Here is a 13,461-nt window from a genome sequence, read left to right on the forward strand (position 1 = left end):
CGATATCATTACCCAAGTATCTATACTTTTGGTAAGGTATTGATACTTTCGATATGTTTTCATTTTTTTCATTTCTTTTCAATTCCTAAAGTACCAATACTATGATATATATACTTATAAAAGAATCGATACTGTCAACATTTCCGATAGCGCTTTACCAATTTTTTCATATTGAAACTGGTTTTTTCAAATTTCAACCTGTTATATTGTCATGTATCACATGTGTATAAGGTATCGATACTTTATAGGCACTATTATTGCAATTCTTTTAAATTCCTAAAGTACTGTTACTTTGGTGTATATACTTATAAAAGTATCGATACAAATTTCAACCATTCTAATATCTCTTTACCGGTTTTGTCAAACTTAAACCTGTTAGATTGCTTTGTATCGATACATGTGTGTAAGGTATCTATACTTTTGAGACATTTTCCTTTTTTCATTTCTTTTAAATTACTACAATACCAATACTTTGGTACATATACTTATATACGTATCGATACATATTTCAATAATTCCAGTAGCTCTTTATCGATTTTATCAAATTGAAATTGGTTTTGTCAAATATCAACAGGTTTTGTCAAATTCACTACCGGTTTTGTCAAATTGAAATTGGATTTGTCAAATTTCAACATGTAACTCTTTACCGGTTTTCTCAAATTGAAATTGGTTTTGTCAAATATCAACCGGGTTTGTCAAATTTGATACATGTTTTGTCAAAATGAAATCGGATTTGTCAAATTTCGACCTATTATATCCTCATGTATTGATACATGTGTGTAAGGGATCGATACTTTATAGGCACTTTTATTGCAATTCTTTTGAATCACTAAAGTACTGATATTTTTATACATATACTTATAAAGGTATCGATACATGTATACTTTTAATCGGTTTTCATCACTTTCTTATATATTACTATATATATTGATACTTATGTGCATAGTATTGATACCTACCGATAAACTAAGTTTGTCGGTTGCCAATTTTTTTAATTTTTCTTCATGTTTTCCACCTACAACATTATTATTACTCAATATTTTTGGTAGCGCTAAATCAACTTTGTTAAGTATCTTATTAAATTTTTGATTACACCATTTGTTAGCCGAATATTAGTTCACTTTTCTTAAGATATCGCGGAGAGATGAAGAATGGTGAGCCTAAGGGTATAAACAAGTCGAGTCGAGCTCGAGTATTGCTGAGCTCGACTCGAACTCGAAAAGGCTCGAACTCAAAAAAAATTCAAGAGCTCGAGACTCGAGCTCGATTGAAGCTCGATTTTGAGCTCGGTTCAAGCTCGATTTTGAGCTCGATTCAAGCTCGACAGGTAAGTACGTTTTAACGCTCATAGTTGCCTCTTATTTATTGAGTACAATTTCCACTCCATTATCTTTCTCACTCGATATGGGATTCTGTTTCACCACGATTCTCCACCCTGAACACTGGTGGGGCTGAAGAATCTCACTCGAGTGCTTCTTTTTCATCCAATTTCCCCCTCACAAAAAACCCCTCTTATTATCCACTCAAAATTAATCGAAAAAGCCCTATATTATTATACAAGAATTGAAGGTGAAAACCTTATTTGGCTTCTGGTTTTGATCCCACTTCAACTGTCTGCTGAAATGCCTCATGCGGCTATCGAAGCCCAAGTTAAGGATGGCGGCTCTGCTTCTAAGCCACAACGCATCATCAAACTAGTCAAAACTACCAACGATAGCGACAAAAAGGTCATCTCTTTTAGCTTCTTCAATTGCTTTTGGTCACATTTATCTGCATTCCTACTAAAATAACGTTTCGATTTTTCTAGGTTCTTCGATTTTTTGGGTAAGATTATTCCATTTGCATAATACCAGGGACATTGTAGCAGTTGTTTAATGCTTCATTCCTTTTTGTGAAGGATTTTTGGGTTTATAAGAACTAAAATTTTCTATTCCTAATTAGAGCTTAGGCATAATTCTGCTATTAACATTTGAAAACAAGAAGTGGGAAATGTTGAATTTTGTTTAGTGCTTGGAAGGGTTTCCCCTTTTAGTTGAAACACTATCTTTCCATTATAATAACATTATTTAATTTATGTTCTGATCATTTATAGGGTACAAACAGGAGAGTTAAAGATATTAAGCTTTGTGTTCTAATTGTTTATGGAACTATTGCCTTTTATCTTGGTCGAAAGGCTAGTGAGTAAGTATGTTTTTCCATGATATGCATATCCCCTTGTTTTGTGATTGAATAATACTAAATAGATATCTCCTTTAATTAGGTCACAGTCACATAAGTGGATTGTTTATGTGCGTGGGGTGACAAATGAAGATCTTGGAGCAGTGATAAAGCATGTTGTGTTTCAACTGCATCCCAGTTTCAATAACCTGACGTAGCTTTAAGCAATACCAAAACGGCAGCGCTTCGAGGACTAGCGGTAGTCCATGTTTTAGAAATAAAGTACTAGCAGTTTAGGACCTGTTATATTTGTAATCTTCTAATTTCGTCATTAATCAAGGTTTACGTTTGTATGATTCGGTTTGTTAATTTATTTTTATTTTATGTTTTGATCACCGTTTGTTTTGATAATGGACCTATTGATTGATTTGACCAAGTGTGATTTATTAGTTTATTTACATATAAACCCATGTTAATTTCATTAATTTCATTTTGCATAATTTGTACGTTACCTTCATGTGCATAACTTAACCCTTATCATATAATCGAATTAATGGTTTAAGGTTTAGGATTTAGTGTTTAGGGCTTAGGTTTTAGGGTTTAGGGTGTAATTTAACATGTGTTTAGGGCTTAGGTTTTAGGGTTTAGGTTTAGGGTGTAATCTAACATGTGCTTAATTAAATGAGCTTTTATTTTTCTTTTAATAATATACAATGTAACAATTGGATTTGGGCTGTTTAATTAAAAAAATTAAAATTTGAGGGTAATAGTATTATATAATTTTTAATATATTTTTAAAATTTTATAATTATCAATAATTTTTTTTAATAATTTTTTATAATGTAATTTTAAAAAATCTAAAATTATAATATAACATTTTTTCGAGCTGTTCACGAGCTTTTCGAGTCGAATATCGAGTAGCTCGAGCTCGAGTTCGAGTCCATTTGATCCGATTATTTATCGAATCTTGATTGAATCGATCTCGAATAACTCGCGATCTGTCTCGTCTCATTTACAGCTCTAGGTAAGTCAATGGTAAGATTTACCATTATACTTTAATCGGGAAAAAGCAAACACGGAATTACCAATTTCTCCTTTGTTTTTTGTTTACAGCGAGCAGAGATTGTATTGGACAGTTGTATGCTGGTACGCTGTGAGTAAGGGCATCACGTGACCGTTTTCCCTTTTTTGTTAAAGAAACAGTTTGCTGTGTGCTTTATAATCTCTGCCGTAAAAAATATGATTATATCTTATTTTATATATTCTTAATAAAAATTATTTCATTAATAATAATTAAATTATACTAAGTATCATTATTGCAAATTTAAATGTTATAAAATATAAAATAAAACACATATCAGAATTTTAATATTAATATTGTTCGCAAACGAAGAAATTACTATAAATACACCTGGTAATCCTTTATATATTTCATTTTGTTATTTTGAGTAGGCTTAATGTGAAAAAAAAGAAACTATGTCATGTTTTTTCTTCTTCTTTTAAGTACATAAATTATTATTTTTTAAAATAAATATTTAAATTATTATTTTATAATATTTTAAATATTGTTTTTAATTAAAATCCCTTTTCATCAATGATATATTAATACATTATGGGTGCGTTTGGTTCACAGAATCTAAGATTACCAGTGGGAATAAAAGATTATCAGCACTACATCAAAACAGGCTTTTTGCGGCGTTTATAAGCGCCGCTAAAAACACATGCGGCGTTAAGACAAACGCCGTAAAAATCGTCGTTGAAAATAGCGTCGCTAAAGTTCGCGGCATTTTTTCACAAAAAACGTCGCAATATGTATTGATATTTAGCAAATTTTGTGTGACAAACGCCGCAATAGGTGTTGATATTTAGCGACGTTTCTTTCACAAACGACGCAGTAGGTATTGATATTTAGCGGAGTTTGTCATAAAAACGCCGCAATAGGTGTTAATATTTAGCAGCGTTTTTCAGACAAACGCCGCAATAGGTTATGATGTTTAGTGGCGTTTTTCGCTAAAACGTCGTAGTAGGTGTTGATGTTTTGCGGCGCTTCTGATAAAAACACCGGTACAGGTCTGTATATAGCGGCATTTCTAGGATAAAAACGCCGCTAAATGTATGGTATATTGCAGCGTTTTTTTTTTTACAAACGCCGCTAAATAACACAGAATTTAACAATCATAAAATTATGCTTGATTACCCCAAAACTATTTTTTCAACCTGTTCCATTATCCAACAAACAAAACAATAATAATATCAAACTCTATATCCATAACAAACAACATTAAATCCAATATAATAAATAAAAGTTTTCATTAACGTAATATAAGTTCAGTTACAGAAGGTTCAGTAGAATGCTCATAACATAAATGAGACTACGATAATGGATTCTGAGGTTGCGTTTTCTGAATCATTAACATCATATCATTGAGTCGTTTTTCAAATTCTTCACATTTCTGTTGATATGATGCTTCTCTCTGTGCTGCCGCTGCTTCTTTCTCTGCTTTCGCTGCTGCTCTAGTTGCTTCTGCTACTTCTCTCTCTGCTTCCCTTGCTTTATTTTCCGCTTTCAAGTTAGCTATTTGTTGATCCATCTCAGCCAACTTTTCTTTTAAACGACAAACTTCTTGGTGGGAAGATCGAGACTGTGATGACATGTACTGTGATGAACTGGATCCAAAATATTTGGTGGGAGTAACGAATGATCCTTGACAGCGCACCTGACCATATCTTTCAGGACCCAAAACGTCATTAATAGCTTGGTTTTCAATGTCATCATCATTAACAATACCTTGACTCGAAGCAGTAACATGATACTCCACCTTTTTCTCCCTCAATTTTTCCTAATAAAGTGAATAATTAATTAAAATAAAAAATGTCATGGTACAAATATAAATAAAGTCAGGTAAATTGAAAACATCTACCCAAAAAACGTACCATAATTTCTGCAGCGTCAGCAGTCATAGGAGTGCCATCCTTCTTCGTATGTGTCATGTCGAAGAGTTGGATTCGACCAACTTTAGAACCGGATGCATTTTTCTACAATGTACCATAATATAATTACTATGAGTTAGTATGTACATGGAATACAAAAACACTATTTCAATAATCTATAATACCTCCTCATGATCTATACAAGCAAAACTCTTCGATCCAGCCGTGTGCGTAAACTTTTGTTGTTGCCTGCTAGCAACACCAATATGCTCTCGGGTCTACAATGTCAAACAACCACTTTTAATGATTATTTACAATTCGTTACAATTATTTCTGAAAAATACATCATACATGTCCTTTTTGTGAACACCAAAATCTGACTGCATCTTCCCATTGGTACCTGAGCATTCCTGGTGGGACTGTTTGTAACTTCTCTTCAAGGCTGAGATCATTCTTGAAGTATTTCTTCTTTAAGGAGCTCTTGTGATCCCTCTATCTATTCTCTAACGTTTGCTTCACATAATTGTCAGAGACCTCTAAAGAAAATTTCTCCTATACAACATATAAGTGTGCACCGTAAGTATAAATTAGTATTGAATTTCTATAGAGTATGTATTATAATGACATTATTACCTTAACAAAATCCAACGCTTGATTTTTGTTACTATTAGGCATTTCGCGCCATGACTCATAATTGATCGGTAACAGATTCACATTACGTCCAACTATGCCTAAGTAACCTACTAGAAGACGTGATTCTGGGCCAATAGGTTGACCGACATCGTTTCTTGAAACTTTGACACGATGCCAGGAGGAAGTTGGTATAATTCCTTCAAAGTTGTACGTCCTCGAGTCTTGCGCGTTCCAGCATTTTCAACTATATAAGAAATTATTAAATGCTAGTTTTGAAAATGAACAAAGTAGTAAATAATGTTTCGAAGAATACTTTGAATTTCTACGTCTTCTTCAACAGTTTCCGGAACTTCGGAAGACTCAGGTGCATTCGATTCCTCGTTATTTCTTTCTTCATGGTCTTCAGAAAATCGAACAACCAGCAAATTATTTATTTTTCTCCTTGGCATGATATCTATAATAAACAAACATGAGTAATAAAAAATGAATTAATTAATGAATATATTGAAAGATAACATGTTAAAGGTTATAACATTATAAATAAATAAATGAAGATATAAAATCGTACAAAAGTCTTATATAATTTCAGTTGTCATAAATATATTCATCAACATCCTTCCGAACCCATTGAAATTGTGTTGTATTACTGATAGTTTCATCTAAGTTTTGTGGTAGTAGAGGAAAACTTTCTGATCTTGTTTCAATGTCATCTCTACTTCCATCCCCGATGTCTATCAAGTCTCTGAGAGTATTTCGAAGCACAACATACCAACCGTCATCCATTGGATCGTGACAATAAAATACTTGTTTCACTTGAGAAGAAAATACATATGATTCATCCATCAAACGTTGACCCGTGTGAATTAATCGAGAGAAATTCACCATTGTAAACCCGAATTTATCTCTTTTTATACATCTATTTACATCAACCCAGTCACACCGAAACAACACAACCTTTCATTTTCCATAATAATCTAACTCAATAATGTCCGTAAGATTTCCATAATAATCGACCTCTCCCTCATGCGGATTATTGTCCCTTATAGTAGTATAACTTGTAGTTGACGAAGTAACGACGACTCCACAATTTTGTGTTCTTCTTAATCTTTCACGAGATTTCGTGTGGAACCTGAACCCATTAATGAGGAAGGCATTATATCTTTTAACTATTCTATTCAGACCTTGAGAAAGCCATTTAACTTCTTCATTAACTTCTCTCCCACTCCAAACCTATTACACATGAATGGTGAATTAATTTGCATTGACGTCGATATAAAAAACAAGACACATATAATTTATAAGTGTTCTGTAAGATTTAGTTGCTTACCGTCTGGCCTAACCATTCATGAAAAGTTTCTGTGAATAACTTATGTAGCTCTCGCTGATTTAATCTTCGGGAGCGTGCTCGAGATCTCAATACTTCTTTAAACTCACTATAAAGAATATTATGTCGTTAAAAATTGATAAATATAAAAGATAAAGAGATTTCATTAGGATTGGGTCCGAAAGACTTATGTGCGAAAGGGATCTATTAAATCGTGATGGAAAAGAACATATCGGTGTGCTTGTACCCAAGACGTGTCATCTAAGTGTTCAATTTCAACTTTCCCTAATGGTTGACCATAACTTCCAAAGAAATAATGTTGAGGTAAGTCATCAGTACTTAACACATCATTTCGATTTGGTCTATTCCATCTTGTTTCAACATCTTCCAAATATCTAGAGCAAAATGTCATACATTCCTCTGCCAAATACCCTTCAGCAATTGATCCTTCCGGATAACGCTTATTACGACAATAAGACTTCAACTTTCCCAAGAACCTATACACAAAACAACATACTATGTAAATACATTTGAGTGAGAGGTATAATCAGTAGTAATTTGAAACGTGATATTCAAATAACACCTCCTATAGGGTAAATCCATCGATAGAAAATTGGACCACCAACTCTTGCTTCGTGAGGAAGATGAATTAGCAGATGCACCATAATTGTGAAGAATGAAGGTGGAAATATCTTCTCCAAGTTGCATAAAGTCAAGGCAACTCGATCTTGTAGTTTTTCAAGTTCTTTAACCATTAGAACTTTCCCTCATATGGCTTTCATTATATTAGAAAGTTCAATGATACAAGACGTCACCTTACTCGACATGCAACCACGAACAACTACTGGCAATAAATCTTGCATTAATATGTGATAATCATGTGACTTTAAACCATAAAGTCTTCGATATTTAACACTGACACATCGAGAAATGTTTGATGCATACCCATCTGAGAATTTTATATCCTTCAACACCGTGCAAAACACTTCTTTTTCTTTCTTCAAAAGAAAAAAATAGAAGGCGAAAAGAAATTTCTTCCATTTGGACGTAATTGCGGATGAAGATCATGTCGAATTCCTATGTCCACTAAGTCAAGTCGACTCTTAAGATTATCTTTAGATTTTCTGCCATCATTCAGAATGGTCCCGATAATATTCTCACAAACATTCTTCTCAATATGCATTACATCAAGATTATGTCTCAAAATCTGCTTTTTCCAATAAGGCAACTCGAAAAATATACTCCTCTTTTTCCATAAGTCTACCTCTTTTGGATAATCCTCTTCATCAGACTCATCATCAGTTTGTTCGTCAACTTCAACCTCTTCATTGACTTGCTTTGCCTTTTTCTTTGATCGTGCACTACTTGGTTGATTCATCTTTCCATAAGTAAAATTGATATTTTTCAACATTCTGAATATTTGAGAGCCGTTGTTTGGTCAGGAGCATTTCGAAACTCTTCATCACCATCAAACATATTCTTTTGACTTCTAAATCTATGATTATCAGGTAACCACCGACGATGTCCCATATAAGAGAACTTCTTTCCATTAACCAACCACTTCAAACATGTTTCTACATCACAACAAGGACAAGCGTAACGACCTTTGGTACTCCAACCCGGTAAATTTGCATACGCAGGAAAATCATTAATTGTCCATAATAAAGTCATGCGTAAATTAAAATTCTCCTTCGTCAACACATCGTACGTTTCGACCCCTTCCCATAACTGTTTCAACTCAGTAATTAGTGGCTGCATATAAATATCAATATCATTTTCAGGGCCTTTCTCGCAGGGGATTATCATGGATACATGATAAGATGAAAGATGATTGTTTCATGCAAATCCAGAGAGGAAAATTGTATGGAACAAGTACAACAGGCCAAGTACTATACAAAGTACTCATAATTTTGAATGGATTAAACCCATCAGTTGCAAGACCGAGCCTGACATTTCGAGGATCTCTCGCAAAACTTGGATACTTGTTGTCAAATGACTTCCAAGCTAAAGAATCCGCTGGATGCCGTAATAATCCATCATCGGTTCTGCCATCATGATGCCACCTCATAGACTCAGCAGTCTTGGAGGATATAAACAATCTTTGTAGCCTAGGTATGAGAGGAAAATATCGCAGAATCTTAATCGGTTTCTTTCTTGATCGTGCTTGAGCTTCATCCTCAGTAACATTTTCTGCCTCCCTAATCATCCATCGAGATTTTCCACATACATGGCAAGAGTCCTGATTTTTTCAATCACCCCAATACAACAAACAATCATTCGGACAACTATTAATTTTGTCATATCCAAGACCCAAATCTTTTATCATTTTCTTCATATCTTTGCATGATTGAGGGATTTTTGTAAAAGGAAACACTTCTCCTAGTAACTCCAACAATTGCGTAAATGAGTTACCAGTCCACCCTCCCAGGCATTTTAAGTGGAAAAGACGAATGCATAAAGAAAGCTTTGAAAACTTTGATCCCTTATAAAGTTGTTCATTCATTTCATTCAGCAACTTGTAAAACTTTATCGCTTCTCCATTTGGCTTTTCAGCACTTCTAATTCTTCCCATCTCAAAGAAATCATAACATCATTCTGAAAATAATTTTCTGTAACAAACGGCTGATGAGTGTGCATATTAAATGCATCTCGTAACATCCCTTCTATGTCATCTTCTCTAAAAGTTGGATGGTGAGAAGGAGTAGGATAAGTCGAATAACTCGTGGAAGCATATCTATCTGATACAAACTCTCCATGAAAGATCCATTTTCTATACTCCTGAACAAATCCAAAAATAACTAGATGCTCGTACATAACTTCACGAATGTGCCAGTTAATGTTAACACAGTTCTTACAAGGGCAAAGAATCATATTCTCTTGGCTTGCATTCAGAAAAACTAAATTTAGAAATTTTTCGACTCCATTTCGATATTCGATGCTTACCGTTGAGAAATACATCCAACTCTTATCCATTTCGTATTTATGGAGTTTCAAATTCAAATGTTAATTACTAATATTATAAATAACTTTAGAACCTAAACAGAAGCATTAAACTATCAGATATAGTCCATAATCCTTAAACATAGTATATATCTAATGACTCCTAAATTATAGAACTTTTAAATTGATAAACATTTTTTTAAGCTGATAACAATACTCTTTTTCTCCTAACATTTCATGCTCGATCATTTCATGCTCCTACATAATCTACTGCTTCACATGCCAATATTATACACTATACTCCAATTCCCCAGTAACTTTTATATATATTGAACTTATGCAGAAAGGGTACACAAAATTCTCAGAGATTAAAAATTAAAGAACTAATTTTAACCTTGATAACATGATGAAAAATGAATAAATAACTAAAGAACTGGTTAAAAGAGAAATGAATAAAGAAATAAAGAACTAATTTTAACCTTTAAATGAAAACCAAAATTTCTTAAATTTAGGTTCATAACATTTAAAAAAGAAACTGGTTAAATGAAAAATGAATAATCTCTGGCGAGAAATAAACTAAATTGTTTCGTAACAATAGGAAAGTTCAGTCCATAATTACATGTGGGCTTTCGAGTTCATGCCATTTATTTTATGTTAGGTTTCACATGTTATGCTTTCTCTTCAGTTATTTAATATTTCCAGGTTCGTAATCCTATTAATATAATGTCACCCAACCCAATAGTCCAAAGGTGTATATGCTTCATATTCATTACATAGCAATTAATGGAATAGATCAATTCTTTCATAAACTATTTGAATTTAGCTAGCCAATAAGTCATAGTTTGCAGAGTTATCCAGTCAAATGGAATTTACCTAAAACATAAGTCATTGTATGACCTAAAACAGTATTGTCGTACATGGTTTGAAAGGTCTAACAAAGTTGTAATTAACTATGGATACGGTCAATTCTATTAGATCACACATTGTTCTAGAAGGTTTCATCAAAAGGTAACAATGTTATCCTTACCGTTTATGTTGGTGACATTATCATAATAAGTCATAGTTTGCAGAGTTATCCGGTCAAATAGAATTTACCGTTTATATTGATTATTGGGCTATGCTTAGGTCTTTGCCACCCACCTTCCAAGCAAATACTCGTGAAGGAGGGAAAAGAACGGAAATGGTATGTTCAGAGCCCTTTCTTTGCCATTATGCTAGCTTATGTATTGTACCAACCGTTCCAAGCTCTGTTTAGTCAACATTATCAATAAACTCAATAATCAATATTCCTGATAGATATGAAGTTTAGCCAAAAAAAAGGATGAATCATTTTATATTCATATTCCATCGTATAGTAGCCATACCGTCGTGCATTCAGGCAAACCATTATCTTTGGTTCTCATTAGCAAATTTCACTCCATAATTGTAACTCATTTTCAAGTTCCCCATAGTTGTATAGGTTCATGGAAATAAAAGAACTATCTCAATTGTCACCTGTTGTAGGGCTAATTTTCTTCTAATCTGGCGGCTAATGTAAGACAGGCTACTACAACGATCTGAATGATCCTTTTAGTTTCGAAGAATCCTATGCTTAGGAATCTATCAAGCAAACTAACTCCAAGGAATATTTTCTCCTGCTGAAACTCCTTTGCAGCGCTTTGTTGCTTTCATAATCAGAAAACAAAAATCAATCACCTTGGACAACATATATATTACCACGAAACGAATAAAGAAAAAGTTGGTACACGCCAACTAATAACACAAACAACAATTTGTGATCATTGCTATTGTCAGGAACGTAAAAGATAAAAGGAGTAAAATCATCATAAAATTTTAGGAATGTAAAATTAAATAATCAATAGAAAATATATTTTTCAAACATACACCGCACCCAACACCCTAGCTCTATCCCTAGCTATTTCAATTCATGTACAGACTGGGGAAAGGGAACAGCAGCATTAAGGTAATTCTTGTATGCATTTGAGGTTTTCAATTCATGCACTAGATTTGAGTTTCATATCTTCTTTCAGTTGGCTCATTATAACAAAGTTCACATTATCCTTTAGTTTAGAATTGAAGCTGACATGACATAGTCTATTCAACTTTATTTAGTCTATGGCGTCAACACCAACTAGCATCAATAACACACACACTTGGAATACTAAAATGAGGAAGTAGACATGTCTATATGCATATGTGCATGTCAATAGGCCAAACAAATAAATTGAAACACCATAAAATTGAAACACCGCAAAAGTAGGTAGCATACCTTGATCGTTGCAACAAGGCCCAACCTGAAACATAAACTTATCCAAATAAGTTACAATTCATACTAAATTATTACCTCACAAGCATAGAACTTCACTTCATAGAGTAAAGGAAGCGCGCCAAAAAATATGCAAATCTTTACACCTAAAGGAAACAAAATAGCTCCTTATAAGAACAAGAATGTAATCCGATATCTATTGAACGTGCTTTCAAAAAAGACGAAGAACAAGAAAAACATGGGAGAAAATGAGCTTATTTGTCATAAGATGATGTATCCAAGTGCTGTATTTACGTGCCATTCGATCAGATAAGACGGAAGTCAGCACATTAGTTGTCTGTCATGAAGGTACATCGAGTTAGAACCCAAAGCATTTGGCATTTCAAGATCTCAAAGTTAAACTTGGAACGACCCCATTTATCATTTTTCTTGGTAGAAATATTATTATCTGGGTTTTCAATTGAAGAACTAAATGATATTTCAAATAAGTGAGCATTGTCTCTTTAAGTGTGCTTGTATTTTTATAACATTCCTATGAGATGCATAGACTGTATTTCCAATGGGGTGCTGGATGTATATTTATTTTTAGAGAAACCACCATAGATAAACATATTAGCTGTGTCAACAAACACAATTGTGTAATTTAAAGTAAGAGTTCAATCACTACATCTCATCCTAATTGCAGGTAAGCTTGAATGTCATATACATATACATGCTATGCAGTTTCCATCTTTCAAAAAGTATGTCTCACCCTGTTTTGAAAAAACTTTTTCAATTCCTATACAATTTAATTTCGAGTTCAATCAAATGAATCGGATTGAATGGATGAGTGTTCCCGTACCTATTTTTTTCAATTCCCTTTGAAGCTTCCTTGGCATGTTTCTTGAGGTTTGGTATAATACTGATAGAATATTGTTAACCCTAAAATTGAATAAAAAATGGGAGTAGCAGAGATAATGTTGGAGAAAGTAAATAATGTGATTGATGATCCACGGCGAGACGATGGTTTGTGTTGAACCCTAAACCCAAATACACAAAGCTAGATTAGGGAAGTTTTAGAGGAAAAACAAATAAGGGATCAGGATTTCGAATAGGGGATATCTGATAAAAGAAAAAAAAAATGGCGGCGTTTATATTAAAAACGCCACAATAGGATAAATTATTACGGCGTTTATTACGAAAATACCACTAACGGAGAAAACAATTGCGG

At 33.4% G+C, this 13,461-nt stretch overlaps 1 protein-coding gene across 1 annotated transcript; it reads left to right on the forward strand.

Moving 5' to 3' along the window:
* Positions 1 to 1,576: 1,576 nt before the first annotated feature.
* LOC120194491 (transcription initiation factor TFIID subunit 14-like) lies at positions 1,577 to 2,375 on the forward strand. The gene is made up of 3 exons (XM_039196785.1): positions 1,577 to 1,727; positions 2,093 to 2,181; positions 2,261 to 2,375. The coding sequence occupies exons 1-3, from the start codon at positions 1,623 to 1,625 to the stop codon at positions 2,373 to 2,375; spliced, it is 309 nt and encodes a 102-aa protein (XP_039052716.1). The 5' UTR covers positions 1,577 to 1,622.
* The last annotated feature ends 11,086 nt before the right edge of the window (positions 2,376 to 13,461 follow it).

This window comes from Hibiscus syriacus, unplaced genomic scaffold (assembly GCF_006381635.1).
Source record: "Hibiscus syriacus cultivar Baekdansim isolate YM2019G1 unplaced genomic scaffold, ASM638163v2 tig00116997_pilon, whole genome shotgun sequence".
Lineage (NCBI taxonomy): Eukaryota > Viridiplantae > Streptophyta > Magnoliopsida > Malvales > Malvaceae > Hibiscus > Hibiscus syriacus.

Excerpts from the sequence above, each read along its gene's own strand:
- LOC120194491 (XM_039196785.1), top strand. The coding sequence starts at position 1,623 with ATGCCTCATGCGGCTATCGAAGCCCAAGTTAAGGATGGCGGCTCTGCT. Across the intron at positions 1,728-2,092 it reads CCAACGATAGCGACAAAAAG|GGTACAAACAGGAGAGTTAA; the intron begins GTCATCTCTTTT and ends GATCATTTATAG. Across the intron at positions 2,182-2,260 it reads CTTGGTCGAAAGGCTAGTGA|GTCACAGTCACATAAGTGGA; the intron begins GTAAGTATGTTT and ends TCCTTTAATTAG.